Raw genomic sequence first — 17,771 nt, 5'->3', positions numbered from 1 at the left:
TCAAAGAGAATGGGGAAAAATAGGGAAGTCTTATTAAAACTCTACAAGGCACTGGTCAGGCCACAGCTGGAATTCTATGAACAATTTTGGGACCTGTATCGAAGGAAAGATATATTGACATTGGAGACAGTCCAGAGAAAGTTCGCTAGGTTGACAGCAGATATGGAGGGACTGTTATGAATAGATTGGCCGTGTGTTCACTGGAACATAGAAGAATGGTGCTGTGTATGATTCCAACCAGTGGAGAGGTTTTTGCCTTATTACCATTGACTCTAGTTTTGTTAATGTTCCTTGATGCCAAACTCAGTATAGTGTGGCCTTGATGTCAAGGACAGTCATTTTATAGATGGAATGATTTATGTATATTTTTAAAATCATTTATTTTAAGTTTGGGTTTTTGCATTTTGAATTTGTGACTTACGCGTTTTTTTGAGTCACAAAAGAATTTAATGAATAACTTGTGGGCATTCCTGTAGCCATTGTGGCTTTTTACAAAACTCCCTGAGTGGGTCATTCAGAACTAATTGGTTTTATGTACATTAGATTGTTTATGACTGAATAAGGTAGACAATTATGCATCAAGGTTTCTGTGAGGCCAAACGTGGAATAGTGTGTGCAGTTTGGATCTCTTTACCTGAGGAAATTTATTCCTGCTTTGGAGGGAGTGGAGCAAAGATCTACCAAATTGATCCTTGAGATGGCAGGACTGACGTATGAGGAGAGATTGACTTGATTATGATTGTATTCACTAGAGTTTAGAGGAATGAAGGGAAATCTCATAGTAACCTATATAATTCTAACAGGACTAGACCGGTTAGATGCAGGAAGTATGTTCCCAATGGTGAGGGAGTCCAGAACTAGGGTCATAGTTTAACGATTATGGGCAAACTTTTTAGGACTGAGATGCAGAGACATTTCTTCACCCTGACAGTGGTGAGCCTGTGGAATTCATTACCGCAGAAAGTGGTTGAGGCCTAAACATTGTGTTTTCAAGGAGTAGGTATATATAGCTCTTGTGACTAAAGGGTTCAAGGAATATGGAGGAATGAAGGCAGGATTAGGGAATTGAGCTCGATGATCAGCCATGATCACAATGACTGGTGGAGGGGTTTGAGGGGCCGAATGGCCAGCTCCTGCTCCTTTCTTCTTTGTTTCTGGTAGAAGCTTCAGGAATTGTGTTTCTTTTAAGATTATGGGTAACATCCATGGTTTGAAAAAGACATCTTTTTGAAATTTTCAGTTCTGGGGCAGTTTGGCAGAAGTTCTTGGATGAAAATAAATGTATAAAGCAGTGCTCCTGAGAAGGAGGGAAGATTGTAGAAACAGATTACCTTAAAGTAAGGAGTTTAGTGATAGCCCTAGACCAGAGTGTGTGGAAAGAAAATTGAAGAGGTTATTTGATGCTGGGAATACCTACACAGAGTTATATGAAAGCTCCAGGAAAAGACAATCAGATTTTCCAGACTGGGAGTTGAAGTCACAACTAAATTAAGCCTGCCAAGGTATTACAGAAAGAGTTATTTTTTCTGGTGTGAGTACTGTACAAGTGGATACTCTATAGAAGTGTTTTGGAATCTGTAAAGGTGTGGCTTCTCTTAAATTAAAGGGAGTGTATGTTACCGCTTGTTTAAAAATCTTGAAGCTTGTGAAATTGGTAAATAATCTGGTGCATTCATCAAATCTGCAGCATTGCGTGCTTATGCTCCAGTGAGACATCACCTTGTTAAAACCAAAACACAGCAAAATATGAACGACCAAGATATCAGTCTGAGATCGGACTTGTCCAGTGATAACATCGCTCGAGATCACAGCACACCTCGTCTCTAGAAATTAGCTCTTTTGTCCATTTTTTGAAAACAATGGTTTAACGAGGCCATTCATTCCATTGTGCCTGCACCTAGTTCTGCTGTAATATCTTGTGGCAATCTCCCATATATCCAATGTCTCAATCGAATCTGCCTCCCCCACATTTCACCACACAGTGGCTATTATTTAGTCGGGATAACCAGCAAACTACAGGATTGCTTTGATGCACTCTATTTCTATATGAAGCTCGGAAGGAGAGCAAATAGTTTGAACTCCACATATAGAATTACTGACAAGGCCAATCGTATGGCCCAAGGAGCTCTAGAAACCCTTCCTACTTATAATGACTGGTGAATGCAGGCTTGTGGTAATCCACAGTGTCACAAACATGTATCATGACCCATAGACAATCGTGTTACTCATTAAGCCATAGGTGGCACTTCTATGCAGATATTTGCCTTGTTTATTAAAGAACAAAAATGGACGAGAGAAATGGGTGAAGACAGATATTCCAATCTTCCTTGCCAAGAGTTCTCCAGTTGGTTGGGAGTTGGAGGAGGTCTTGCAGTTCATGGCATACACAGCTTTTGGTTCACAAATCTTACTAGGAGCTGGGAAACACTGACAAGGGAACACTTTTGTTCATGCTTTGGCCAGAGAACAGCACTGCAGCTTTAAGAGACTTTGATGGGGGTGGGGGGGAGGCGGGGCAGGGAAAGCAAACAGCAACGAAACAAACAATGTCATTTGTTCGACTTAAAATGCCAGGGGCAACGACTGCAATGTCTTGGAACAGATCTCGCTTAGACCAAGTATTTTGAGGTTTATGGATCTCGTTAGCAAATGGAAGTATGCAAACAAGATAACGCCTTAAAAAAGACGACTCCAATCAATCAGATGTGTTTTTAAAACTCTTATGCATCACTTGTGCTGTGGAAAGAGACTGTCTTAAGTGAGACTTTAGCTCCACAAGTGGTGTAAGCATTCCATTCTATATTACTCATGGGCCCAGCTGGAAATTCCTATAGATTATAGCACAGCGCAGCTAAAATCCCTGCAATTACTTATGTTACATGACTGCCTTAACCCCATTACATTATGTCATATGTAGTACGTCTTTGAAATGGATGAATTAAAGGAGTATCTGCCAACTTTAACTCAGTGTGTGAGGGCTGTTGTAGAACTGCTGGAAGCTCTTCAAATACTCAAAGTTCCAGGGGTCTGGAAAAGAATTTTGAGGCAAAGGGCCAAGTGGGAACTTGCTGAGTACAGCATACGGTTGGGGAACAGGCAAAACCATTGGTTGTCTGAGCAAGCAGTGCATCGATATAGCTAACTTAGTAATTAATGCATTGCAAAGCTGTTAATCATTTTTTTTAAAAATAGGTATTAGAAGTTAATAATTCATTTCATAGATGCAGAGGCTGGGGTGTAAAGTTTACTAGATAATGGAAGTTAGTTTAAACACAATGGGTCAGTAGTGCAACACACTGATGCCCGATGTGTTGGCCTGTGGGAAAGCGGCTCACCACATATGGCAACTTCTGATTATAGGTCAGGCCACTAGGGGGTGTGCAAAGTGGAGGCCACCTGGCCAACCAGCAGTGAAAGCCACCTGGGATTGTCTTCTCTAGATTATGGTTGAGATAATAAACAAAAGTCCTGTATTGATCATTTGGTAACTGAAGTGAATCTTACTCCTCCACATGATATTATTTAAGAAGCAGGGGCTTTCATGATTAGCTGAATGGTCTCCTTCCCCGCTTTATGATTTTGCAACATTCTTGGACATGCTATGACTTATCTATACACAGTGCTGTTTTGAAAGCACCGCCATACCAACTAGCACTTTCAACCCTAGAAACATAACAGTTGCAAACGACACTGTACCATGGCCCAGTGTCATGGAACCTGGCATGACTTTCCGATTCCGATTAATAATCTGGCAGGATAAACGCACTGCTGCCAGGCCTAGATTGATACCGAAGCCTGTACTAGGAAATGATGACTTTGGCGTTTTGATTTTTGTGTTGGAATTGATTTCAATCAAGAGAATGATATTAATGTCACTGTTGAGGAAGACGGGCAGAGATATTGGATGGGATACAAATAGAGTCATTGAGTCTGACAGACGTTAAGCATAGAAATGGACCCTTCAGTCCATTTCTTCCATGCTGACTAGATATCCTAAATAAATCTAGTCCCATTTGCCAGCAATTCGCTCATATCCCTCTAAACCATTTCTATTCATATATCCATCCAAATGCCTTTTAAATGTTTTACGTTGTAAGCTCCACCATTTCTTCTGGCAGCTCATTCCATACACACACCACCCTCTGCATGAAAAAGTTGCCCCTTAGGCCCCTTTTAAATCTTTCCTCTATCACCTTAAACCTATTGCCTCTAGTTTTCGACACCCCTACCCTGGGGAAAAGACCTTGTCCATTCATACTATCCATGCCCCTCATGATTTCATAAACTTCTATAGGTCACCCCTCAGCCTCTGACGTTCCAGGTGAAATAGCCCCAGCATATTCAGCCTCTCCCTATAGCTCAAATGCTCCAATCTTGGCAACATCCTTGTAAATCTTTTCTGAACCCTTTCAAGTTTTGCAACATCCTTCCTATAGCAGGGAGACCAGAATTGAACACAGTATTCCAAAAATGGCCTGACCAATGTCCTGTACAGCTGCAACATGGCCTCTCAACTCCTATACTCAACGCACTGACCAATAAAGGCAAGCATACCAAGCACCTTCTTTACTACCCTGTCTGCCTGCGACTCCACTTAAGGAACTATGAACCTGCACTCCAAGGTCTCTTTGTTCGGCAACACTCCCCAGGACCTTACCATATCGTGTATATGTCCTGCTCTGATTTGCCTTCCCAAAATGCAGCACCTCATATTTATCCAAACTAAACTCCATCTGCCAGTTGTCAACCCATCGGCCCATCTGAAGGAGGTCCCGTTGTACTCTGAGGTAACCCTCTTTGCTGTCCACTACACCTCCAATTTTGGTGTCATCTTGCAAACTTGCTAACCATACCTCATATGTTCACATCCAAATCATTTATATAATAGAGAGAAAGGAGGTACTATGTGGTTTAACATCATACAAAAGTCACGTGGTTCAGACAGGTTGCATCTATGTTGTAGAGTAAAGAAAGAATAGAGAAAATAGAAGTTCGGGCCACAATCTTTCAGTTCTCCTTGGAGATGTGAGCAGTTTCAGAGCCCTGGAAGATTAAAAATCTTACATTCTTCTTCAAAGAAGGAGAGAGAAATGAACTGAGTAACTACAGGCCAGTCATTGATGAGAAAACCATTAGAGAGCATTGTCAAGGATAAAATTAATCATCATCTGTGCAAGCAAGCATTAATAAAGGTCAGCCAACATGGATTTATTAATGGCAAAGAGTATCTGTCTAGCTCGATTGTGTGACAAAAACAGAAATTGCTGAAATAATTCTGAAGGAAAGTCACTGGACCTGAAACATTAACTGTGCTTCCTCTCCACAGATGCTGCCAGACCTGCTGAGATTCTCTAGCATTTCCACAATTTTTTGTTTCAAATTTCCAGCATCTACAGTTTCTTTGTTTATTTTCACTCAATTGTGTGTCTAGCTCGATTGAGTTCTTTTGAGAAGTAAAACAGAAAGTTCATGAAGATAGTGCAGTGGCTGTTGGATTTATGGATTTATGGATTTGTGGATTTTTAAAAGTGTCTTGCATAAAGTACCACATAACAGAATATTACTTTGGTTTTGTTCCTTCACAGACGTGGACATTTCTGGCTGGGCCAGCATTTATTGCCCAACTCTAATTTCCCAGAGGACAGTTAAGAGTCAACCATATTGCTGTGGATCGGGAGTCACACAAGCTTGATCAGGTAAGGGCAGCAGATATCCCTCCCGAAAGTGAACAAGATAGGTTTTTACAATAACTGACAGTGGTTGCAGGCTTATCTTTTTTATTTATTCATTCACAGAATGTGGGAACACTGTCTAGGCCAGCCTTTATTGCCCATTCCTAATTTCCCAGAGGCCAGTTAAGAGTACATGTAGTCACATGTAGGCCAGACCAGGTAAAGATGGCAGTTTCCTTCCCTAAGGGACATTAGTGAACCAGAGGGTTTCTTTCCCCCTGACAATCAGCAATGGTCATCATTAGACTCTTAATTCTAGATTATTTTTTAAAATTGAATTTGAATTTCACCATCTGGGATTTGAATCTGGACCCCCACACATTACTTGGAATAGCACTAGGCCATTGGCTCTCCCGCGGTTAGCTTTTTATTCCAGAAGTTTTAATTGTGCTTAAATTTCACTATCTGCTATAGTGAGGTTCAAAATCATATCACCAAACATAAACCAGGGCTCTGGATTACTCGTTGAGTGGCATTTTTCACAGAACACAAGACAAAAACCAATGATAATGGTGGAAAAGGAGTGCTAGGGATGTCAAATAGGTGTAAATGTTAGTAGTGAAAAGGAGAAAATGTTCCACTCTGCTGAGAGCAAAGCCAACAAGATACAAACAAGACTCAGCCAGGGGAGAGTGGGGGGACATAAGTCAAATGAAGTATAGATTCCTTCATCCAAAGTTGCTGAACACAATATTGAGTCCTAGAGGCCATGTAGAGGCTTATAGTGCTGAAGCAGGAAATGTTGTGTTGATCCTCTTTCTTGCATTGTGTTTCACTGGAACACTGAACACTGAATAGAAATGTTCGCATGGGAAGAAGACAGTTTATTGAAACGACAAGCAACTGGAAGGTCAGGGTCATTCCTGTAGACAGAACGAAGGTGTTCTGCAAAACATCTGCAAGTTCCTCTCTAAACTATACGCCATCCTGATTTGGAAATATATTGCTGTAAGTCCAGTGTCACTGGTTCAAAATTGTGGAATTCTCTCCTTAATGGCATTGTGGGTATATCTACACCAAATGCAGGACTGCAGCAGTTCAAGAAAGCAGCTCATCACCACTTTCTCAAGGTCAACTAGGAATAGGCAGTAAATGCTGACCCAACCAGTGAGATCCACTTCCCACTCATGAATTGAAAAAGATACAGAGACTAAAATTGCACACAGTTCTCCAGGCATGGTCTCACCAAAGCCCTCTACAATTGTAGCAGGATTTATTTATTCTTGTATGCAATACCTTGGAATTTAAGCTATTTGCTTGCCAAAATGCTTGCTATACCTGCATGCTAACTTTTTCAGGTTTTTTGTATGAACAAACCCAAAAATCTCTGAACACCAACATTCACAAGGCATGATGAATGAGAGGTTAAGGTCAACTGATGTTTCGGAGTTGGCAATAGGGAGTCTTAATGGTATTGTGAAAGTGTCTTAGGAAGCTCATCACAGGGTCAACTGTGTACAATCTGGTTCAGTGTCAAGATAACCGCAAGGGAGAGGAGTCAGTGGCAAGAAAACAATAATTTCTGGCTCCCTATCTCTTCCTGTTTGGGTCTGCTATAGGATTGTTGGTGAATGTATGACTGGATGTGCACAGTAAACAGTGCCCTATACGCAGGAGAACACAGTATCACAAAACAAGTACAGTCCAGATAGTGGAGCTTGATTTCAGACAGCTCCATTTCTTCCTGAAGGACAGCTATCTGTTGTAGCAGACCCTGTCCATATCCTCTGTGCTGACAGGCCACTTGTATCAACCTAATGACTATGTGGTAACTGCCCAGGGTTGCTGCATCCTTACTGCCTGGTTAGAGATGTACAATTTTACAGCATGGAAAGAGAACCTCCAGCCCATTGTGTCCACACCAGTCATCAGGCACCTATCTATTCTAATTCAATGTCCCAACACTTGGCCCATAGCCTTGAATGCCATGGCACTTCATGTCCACATCTAAATGCTTCTTAAATGTTGTCTCAGTTCCTGCCTCTAGGACCCAGATGCGCACCACCCTCTGAGTGAAAAAAATCCATCTTCAATCCCCTGTCCTTTACCATAAATTTATGTCCCCTGGTTGTTGATCCTCTTGCTAAGGGGAAAAGTTTCGTCCTTTCTGCCCTCTGTATACCCCTCTTAGTTTTGTACTAAATCCTGTTGTGCCATAACTTCAGAGCTGAACCAACTTCGGTTTTAAAACCTGTCCTTTCTTTCCTCGCACACTGGTCTGACTATAATGAACACTAGCATTCCACTGCAAGTAAAGCAGCTTGTGAAGATTGTTCTTTAGAGAGCAGTTTGCTATTGCCAACTCTGAAACATCAGCTGATTTTAACCTCTCATTCATCATGCCTTGTGAATGTTGGTGTTTAGAGGTTTTTGGGTTTGCTCATACAAAGAGCCAGCAAGCATTTAGGCAAGCAAATAGCTTAAATTCCAAGGTGTTGGATACAAGAATAAGTAAATTTTGCTACAATTGTACAGAGCTTTGGTGGGACCATGCCTCGAGAACTGTGTGCAATTTCAGTCTCAGTTTCTTTTTCAATTTATCAATGGGGCCAATTTTCACAAACGTATTTTGAAATACAATAATGACTCAGGACAAAGAATAGAGTAAAACTAAGAGCAATATGAGGAAGAGTTTTTCAGTCAGGCGGCCTCCGAGTCAAGACTCTACCTAATGACAGTTTGAATGAGGGTTTCAGTAACAGAGAAGTTAAGATGGGTGACGGTGGGCATTGCTACAGAGATAGAAATCAGCGATTTTAGGGACAGCATCAATATGAGGAACGAAGCTGATTCAGATCAAATGTGACACTAGGGTTGGCTTGATTAATCTGTAGCAGTTTTACAATGTCTGAATAAAAAAAGTCCTCTAACCCTGCCTAATTATTTGTGGAAATGTGTCAAATGTATGGCCTGGTGGATTTATGAGCTGCCTTCAAAACTATAATTGCCCAGAGGGCAAGTGGCTCAGGTACCCCAACAGGGGCCATCTGAAACAACAACAACTTGCGTATTTAGAAAGCAAATTCAATGTGGTAAAATGTGTCACGGCTCTTCACAGAAATGTAATATGTAATCTGACACTGAGCTATATAAGGAGAAATTGGGACAGCTAAGTCTTTGACTCCGCTTTTGAGAAGCATCTTAAAGGAGAATAGCAAGGTGGAGAGACAGAAAGGGGAATTCCAAAGCTAGTGGCCTTGGCATTACAGAGTGAAGAAAATCAGGGATCGGCAACAGACAAAATAAAATATCTTGGCTGCCTTAAGCATGACTTGGTGACTTGTAAACTTAGCAACGCTTGATGTGTACGAGTGCCTGATTAAGGCCAAGATTTTCAGATACTGAAGTAAAAGTGAAAGTCATTATCATAGGCATAGAAAGAAATGACTGGTTCTCATTTTAACCTGCGGGTCACCACACTTCAGGCAAGGGGTGGAGTTGAGAAGGCAGGGTTTTTATGGTGACCTCAGTCATCGTAGGAATTGAATCCACACCGTTGGCATCACTCTGCATCAAAAGACAGCTGTCCCAGCCATCTGAACTGCCTGACCCCCAACATTGGCTAAATACAGTAGGGCAGCAATAATTCAACTTCACAGGCGTGATTAATCTAACCTTCACCAAAGGAAAGAGAGCTCTTGACAGCCAATCGATCACTTTGCAGTGCAGTGATTCCAATGTGCCACCCAGTTAGTGGTCATTCTGAACACAAGATCCCACAACCACCCGAAGATATAAAGTTTGAATACAAGTATGAATAGATTCAATGACAGCTTCTTCCCCACTCTTATCAGACTTTTGCACAGACTTCTCAAATATTAATTCTGATATCTCTTTTTATGCACCTTTTCTGTGACTGTAACACTATTCTACACTCTGTTCTGCTACCCTGGTGCACATTGTATGGTACGATCTGCCTGTAGAGCACAAAAAACAACACTTTTCACTACATCGCGGTACATGAGACAAGAATAAATCAGTCATCAAAAAAAGCAAAGTACTGTTGATGCTGGATAGCTGAAACTAAGGCAATGCTGGAGAAACTCAACAGATCCAGCAGCATCTGTGGAGACAGAGACTGTATTAGGTTTTTTAGTCCAGTATGACTCTTTTTCAGAACTGGCAATTTCAAGGTAATTCATTTGATCATATCCTTGGTTTGCCAAGTGATCTTACATAAAAATTACAGCCTGTAATTTTTCATAGCTTCATCTGTCAAATATCTTCACAAACTCAGTGGAATATTTCAATTGAATCCCTACAGTGTAGAAAGAGGCCATTCAGTCTATTGTGTCTGCACCAACTCTCCAAGGAGCATCCCATTCAGACCCAGGCCCCCACCCGATCCTTGTAATCCTGCATTTACCATGGCTCATCCACTAACCCACACATCCCTGGACACCCTAGGCTATTTAGCATGGCCAATCCACCTAACCTGAACATCTTTAGACTGTGGGAGGAAACCAGAGCACCTGACAGAAACCGCATAGACGCAGTAAGAATGTGCAAACTCCATACAGACAGTCACCCAAGGCTGGAATCGAACCCAGGTCCTTGGCGCTGTGAGACAGCAGTGCTAGCCACTGTGCTACCATGTCGCCCCAATTTACTTTGATTTTGTCCTTTATACTTTTACTTTTATCTGTTTTATCTCATTTCCTTCTTCCTCTCCTGCAGTTCACTGAATCCCTGCTGAATATTGATCACTCAATACCTAATATAAACTGAACCAGTGTGGTCCTTCCTCACACACGTGTGTAGACCGGGAGAGTTTGTAGGTTGTTTGCTAACAGACAGGATCTTGGTGAAGCCCTCACCCAACACCCATATGTGCTACCCCTGGAATGTTGAAACTGGAGCTCATTTGCATCCCGTAGTCCACAGTGAACCAGTCGAGCAATTTGTGAATTAATAACAATCCTTGTTATTATCCTTTTCTTTGCAGATTTAAATTAATTGCTTTTGAATCTGGCACATCATTCTCCTGTAGATATGACTCATTAATTAGAAAGGACAGCTACACAGGCCTTCATCAAAACATGTCATCCCAACTCTAATCTAGCAATTGATGAGAAGTATACAGGTAAACCAAATGGGGCTGATGCTTATTACCTTCATCCAGCATGAATATACAGACATATATATTTATATTGTGTGTGTGTGTGTGTACATATTATATAATCTTGGGTTGGTAACCTTAATGTCCCTTTATCACTAGCAATGCAACCATCTCTGTTTTGAGTTTCCAAAGTTTCTAATGGATTCTAATGGATGCGGGATAGATCCCCTTTTTCTTTTGGAAATCTTGGCCCTGTGCTGTTAAGAGGACTCTGTCATTGTTTTAGTGGGTAATAATCAGACAATGTGCAGTGTGGACCCCTATTTGGTTCCACCGAAGATGGAACTGCAGAAACAGGGGGCAACCAAAGGTAATCCAGGTTGCTGTCACCCATGGGACCCACATCCATCCTGTTCATGGTTCCCCGCTGCCTTTTATCCTGCTGGTGCCACTAGGAGTCTTGAGGACTCAATCTAGTGTTAAGATCCTTCTGCATTTCACCAGCCAAATTTAACTGAGTACCAGGCTGACAATATTATCAATGATCACTCTTCCACTTTGGCAGGAAGCATAAAAGTGAGCAGCATACTATGTAGGGAGATTCCAGAATTCTGATCTACGGAGGAATCCAGGTATCCCAGTGTATGAATCACAACATTAGTATGCAGATTCATCAAGTAATAAGGAATGGAATTCAAAAGTCTGGATGTTTTGCTACAGCTGTACAAGACCTTGGTGAGATCACATCTGGAGTACAGTTTTCTTTTCTATATGTATTTCTTTAAATGCAGTTCAGAGAAAGTTCACTTGACTGCTTCCTGCGAGGAGTTATATTATGAGAAAGGGCTGGACATGTTGGGCTTGAATCCATTGGAGTTTAGAAGAGAGAGAAGTGATCTTATTGAAATTCATAAGAATCTGAGGGGACCTGATAAGGTGGACGCTGAAAGGAAGTTTTTTCATAGCGCAATTCATAGAATCCCTACAGTGTGGAAACAGGCCCTTCAGCCCAACAAGTCCACACTGACCCTCAGGTCATCCCACCCAGACCCATCCCACATAATCTACACCACCCTGAACACTACGGGCAGTTTATCATGGCCAATCCACCTAATCCGCACACCTTTGGACTATGGGAGGAAACCGGAGCACCCGGAGGAAACCCACGCAGACATGGGGAGAATGTGCAGACTCCACACAGACAATCGCCCGAGGGTGGAATCGAACCCAGGTCCCTGGCACTGTGAGGCAGCAGCGCTAACCACTGAGCCACCGTGCCATGCCACCTTGCTGCCCTAAAATTTCTTCTTTCAGGAGAGATTAGAACCAGAGTACACAGTTTAAAAATGAGGGGTATTATTTTCTCTCTGTAAACTGTTTTCCCAGAGTCTGGAAGACATGAGCCATTGAATATTTCTAAGATGGAGTTAGATTCTTAATGGATAAGGGAGTCAAAGGGTATTGGGGGTAGGAGGGGAAATGGAGTTGAGTTAGATCAGCCATGATCATGATGAATGGCAAAACAGGCTCAAGGGCTGACTGGCCTACTCCTGCTCCTAATTTATATGTTTGTTCAATCAATTTCTGCTGGATTTGCTTTAGGGGCTAGTGTTGGCTAAGAAACTCCTCGAATGTAATGAACTCTTTAGGAAGTCCACTCGAATGCAAGACCTTGGCTGAATGAGTCATACAAAAGGAAGCACTTAGACTATAAGATACAGGAGCAGAATTAGGCCATTCAGCCAATCGAGTCTGCTCTGCCATTCGATCGTGGCTGATATGTTCCTCAATCCCATTCTCCTGCCTTCTTCCCATAACCCTTTATTCACTTACTAATCATGAGCTTATCTCTGTCTTAAATACACTCAATAACATCGCCTCCACAGCCCTCTGCAGCAATGAGTTCTACACAGTAACCACCCTCTGGTTGAAGAAATTTCTCAGTTCTAGAGGGTTGTCCCTTCCCTCTGAGGTTGTGCAATCTGGTCCCTAGTCTCTCCTACTAGTGGAAACATCTTCCACTGACACAGGATCCTGTCGGTTTTGTGTTGTATGAGCAGTCTGCTCAAATCGTTGCATGAAACCGAAAAGCTTGGTTCTGTGGAAAGTTTATTGAAGGTGAAGATGTGATCAAGACTGTCAAGAATCATACATTATTTCACTTAACTAGAAATGTAATTCATTTAAGGAGATTTGCAAGGATAACATCATGAGGAAAAAGTGAACAGGCTTGAGGCTTTCTTCTCTAGAACATAGAAGACTGATGGACATATTGACAAGGGAGACAAGACGTACCAGGGTAGCTCAGAACTGAAGCCACATTCTGGACTCAAAATGTTGATTCCGTCTCTCATTGTCCACAGATGCTGCCACACTTGACTAGTTTCTCTGTTCTTATCTCATATTTCCAGCACCTCCAGTATTCTGCTTTTAGAAGACCGAAGGGTAACCTGATAGTGATCTTTAAGATAACGGAAGAGTTTGGTCAAGTCAACACAAAGAACAAGTTTCCACTTGTGGGCGAAACCAGAATACAGGCCATAGTTAGACAATAATAAATTCAGTGGGGAAATTCAGGAATTTATTTTAACCCCAGAATGGTTAAAATATAGGACTCACTACAGCAAGGAGTTTTTCTTAAAATTCATTCACAGGCCATCCCAGAGGGCAGTTAAGAGTCAATCACATTGCTGAGGGTTTGGAGTCACATGTAGGCCAGACCAGGTAAGGATGGCAGTTTCCTTCCCTAAAGGAACCAGACTGGTCTTTCCAACAATTGTATTCGTGGTCATCATTAGATGCTTAATTCCAGATATTTAGTGAATTCAAATTCCACCATCTGCCATGACAGGATTCGAACCTGGGTCCCTAGAACATTACCTGGGCCTCTGGATTAACAGTCCAGTAATATTACCACAAGGCCATCGCTAGATAAACACATAAGAAGCAAGCTCAGGAGACCTTGTTAATGCGATTAGATGAAGTGTTGGATGAAGGAGATTTACACGGAGCATGGGCCAATTGGACTGTTTCCATGTTGGAAACTTATATCTTTTTCAATCTAATACACAAAGTAACCCTTGCTACCTTGCTGTGGTGGATTGGCTTGAATGTTCCGTTGATCCCAAGAGTGACGCTGTCAGGAATTCTCAACTCCTGGCAGTGTCACCCATGATAGCAAGGTCTGAAGGAAGGAGACAGGCAAAGCACAATCCAAAACAAGTCCTTAATGGTGATCCAGGTGGAAGATACTTGTGTGATATTAATGTCTGTGACAGCAGATGAGGGCTGCAGCTGTTGGGAAATCCCCAGTCAGTGTTGAGTATCATCCGCGACTCCTCAGATACTGCAGCAGTCCATGTTCAAATGCAGCAGACCTGGAGAATATTCAGGCTTGGGCTGACAAGTGCAAAAAAAACATTCGCACCACAAAAATACCAGGCAATGACCATCTCCAATAGGACATAACCTAACCACTGTCCTTTGGCATTCAACGACATTACCATCACTGAATCCCCGCTATCAACATCCAGGAGTTTACCATTGACTAGAAACTCACCTGGACTCAACACGTAAATACAGTGTCTACAAAACCAGGTCAGAGGCTAGGAAGACAGCAGAAAGTAACTTACTTCCTGACTCCCCAGAACCTGTCCACCACCTACAAGGCACAAGTCAGGACAGTGATGGAATAGTCCCCATTTGCCTGGTTGAATACAGCTCCAACAACACAAGATGTTTGATACCATCCAGGACAAAGCAGCACATTTGATTAGCACTACATCCACAAGCATTCACACCCTCCACCACCGATGCTCAGTGGCAACAGTGTGTACTATCTACAAGATGCACTGCAGAAATTCACCAGTGAACCTCAGACAGCATCTTCCAAACCCAAAACCACTTCCATCCAGAAGGACAAGGAAAGCAGATATATGGGAACACTACCCCTTGCAATTTCCCTTCCAAGCCACTCACCATCCTGACTTGGAAATATATTGTCGTTGCTTCACTGTCGTTGGGTCAAAATCCTGGAAATCACTCCCGAATGGCATTGCATGGCTACCCACAGAACGTGGACTGCAGCGGTTCAAGAAGACAGCTCAACACCACCTTCACAAGGGTAATCAGGAATGGACAATAAATGCTGGCCCAGCCAACGACGCCCACACTCCATGAGAGAATAAGATAGAGTTGTCGAGGTTTCCTGGTCACTGAATGGGATTTACTTTCTGTCAAAGGTCCTATCTCAGCTGATGTGCAACAATATTGCCACATTAAAATATGTCTCTCACAAGGCATCTACCTAGACGAATGCAGCTTTACGATTGGGATCATCAGCCAGAAAAGAATCCAAGACCAGTGAGACGGAATTTCCTAAGTAGACAATCATATTTATTAATGACTGATTGCCACCTCTGACGATACAAAACAATCTAATAAACTGAATAATGAGATAAACGTATACAGATTGAAAGATGACGGTGGAAAAGAATCTTCAGAATTGAGGGAGCAACTGGAAGAAGTTGTAATTAACTCAGAGACATTTCCATGTGATTTACGTGATCATGTCCTGTATATGCCAACAGTCTTTGACAAAAACCGTTCCCTTCGTTGTTCTGTGGGTATATCAGTTGTGAAGAAACTCTGTTCATTTTTCACTGCCAATTGACAACAGTTTACATTTTAATTAATCTTCACAGAAGTCACACCTAATTTTCTGAAACTGCCTATCACACTGAGTCAGCATATTATTTTATAAACCTGTTGAGTCATTGCATGTTAACTACAACTCTGTGTAATGATCTTAGGGACAAACTACAGATAAAACCTGCCTTTGAAATAGTTTTATTTACTCTTTTTATTACCTTGGCAATTTCCTCTAACCCTCCGCACTCCCTCTTCCTGTTTACCCTATGCTGAGGTACAGATCATTAAGAGTCAGCCCCCCTCTGGGGCTACAGCAATGATATTCATTTGTATAGCACTTCTAATTCAGTAAGGCATCTCAAGGCTTTTCACAGGTACATAATTGGGCAAAATACCACACGACGTAACGGCACATTAGAATGGGTGATCAACATGGTGGTCGATACAGTGGATCCTAACTTGTGACATAAAGTAACAGAGAGCGATGACAGTTTTGGGAAGGGACTTCCAGAGGCGAGGTACTCCATCACTGTGCCAGTGATATAAAATACAGGTAGGTTAGTTCATGATAGACCAATTTTCACTTGAAGGGGCGTTCAACACAGAAGCTTTGAGGTGAAAGCATTGCATAGCAACTATCTCTTCCCTGGTACAGAGGCATTTGTTCCCACACCTCCAATGTTAACTGCCAATTGTACTGACAACAATTCAAGCTCACAACTGTGATAACACGGTGTAGAGCTGGATGAACACAGCAGGCCAAGCCTGCTCCTCTGATGCTGCTTGGCCTGCTGTGTTCATCCAGTTCTACACCTTGTTATCACAGATTCTCCAGCATCTGCAGTTCTTGTTATCTCTGAAACAAGCTCACAACTGTTCCTAGCCTGTGTGATACGCTGGTGAAACTTTCCTGAGTAGTTTGAGTGCAGTCACTCGTTGAAAGCAAAATAGAATAGCAAATATATACAGAGTAATGCAATAATAGAAAAATACCTGGAATTGTCACTGGTAGCTCAGTGCTGCTACTAGTGGTGTCCTGAGTTCCATTTCTCTTCTCCATTCTTGACACTTCTCTCCCCTGCTCTTGAGTGCTTGGCGTGTTTCGAAATGTTTTGTCTCTTTTTTTTTTGTTGAAAAGTCTCTTCTGTAAACTGAGTTGAGCCAGATCCCACCCTGGAAGCACTGCTGTAGGGCACAAAGCCAGAAAAGCAGCAGGGCTTTCCAATCCTGCGGGCGGGTTGGAGTGAGGTGGGGAGGAGGGAAGGTGTTGAGGAGTTGGGGACGGGGGTGGTGTGAGGGAGAATGATATAGCAAACTCTAATCTATGTTAACACTGTCATTCAAAACCAAAACAAAAAAAAAAAGATTGGAGGCATTCGTCAAGAAAGAAAACCCCAGCTGAGACAGTTAATTGTTTTGACAGGAAGTTTGACAGTCTCTGACTAATCAGCTGATCAGGGTGAAGAAAACAGGATATTCTGTAGTTTTAAAATGTAGGCTTCACAATCAGGGCCCATTTGAGCTGTCTATATCAATGCCTGACAGACTGAGCAGCTACCTTAGAGAATAGAGTACCCGCCACACTGCGTTACTTGTTTTGCTGCTGTCAGGATTTTGTATTAAGTTGCTGGTTCATTCCTTTTGGATCTTACTTAGAGTCGAGCCAGCCCCGTACCCAACATCTGCAAGTCATTGCCTGTGACATTATAAACAAGGGAAGGGCACGGTGATTATAAAGCATGTGGCTTTTGGGAAAACAATAATAATGAAAATTTGACGTCACACAGGCAGCAAATGGTTTCGATTTGCATCTGGCTCTTTTTGCACTAGTTTGAGAGTTGGGTTTATCATTTTTAGTGTTTATATTAAAAGTTCTGGAGGATATTAAAAAGTAGAATGTTTATTTAGTTTCAGATTAAGTGGGATTGTGTTATCTTGCAGTAAAAGCACCAATTTTTCTCCCAATTCCAATCTAAAAAGTAGTTATAGTGGGACCAACCACCCCCACCCCCACCCCCACTCTCAAAACCACTGCCAAGTCTTTAAATTAACCTTGTGTAATATGAATTAATTTTCTTTCTCTCAGTTAACAGCTGGGAAAGAAAACTGTGGCAAGATCTAATTAATTACATTTCTTAATTAGAAGTGAAAACTTCAGGAAAAACACACACATCCTGTTGATGCATTCTTAGGAACAAATACGATTTATTTTACTCATTCATGGGATGTGAGCTTCGTTGTATTGGCCAACATTGATTGCCCACCCTGAATGTTAGAATTTCCTTCCTGTTTGGGAAATAAGAGAATTTTGGGGTGGAGAATAGAACGGT

The 17,771-nt window shown here is 42.0% G+C and overlaps 1 protein-coding gene across 1 annotated transcript in view; it reads right to left on the bottom strand.

Moving 5' to 3' along the window:
- LOC109920520 overlaps window positions 1–17,114 on the bottom strand; it is a 210,432-nt gene extending 193,318 nt beyond the window's left edge. Inside the window, exon 1 of the mRNA XM_048602008.1 lies at window positions 16,435–17,114. Coding sequence (XP_048457965.1) covers window positions 16,435–16,501 — 67 coding nt within the window. The 5' untranslated portion in view covers window positions 16,502–17,114. The remainder of the gene's footprint in view (window positions 1–16,434) is intronic.
- Window positions 17,115–17,771: the final 657 nt, after the last annotated feature.

This window comes from Rhincodon typus, chromosome 10 (assembly GCF_021869965.1).
Source record: "Rhincodon typus isolate 14 chromosome 10, sRhiTyp1.1, whole genome shotgun sequence".
Taxonomy (NCBI): Eukaryota; Metazoa; Chordata; class Chondrichthyes; order Orectolobiformes; family Rhincodontidae; genus Rhincodon; species Rhincodon typus.
Note: the sequence above shows the minus strand (reverse complement) of the source record. Positions and strands in the feature narration are given on the sequence as shown.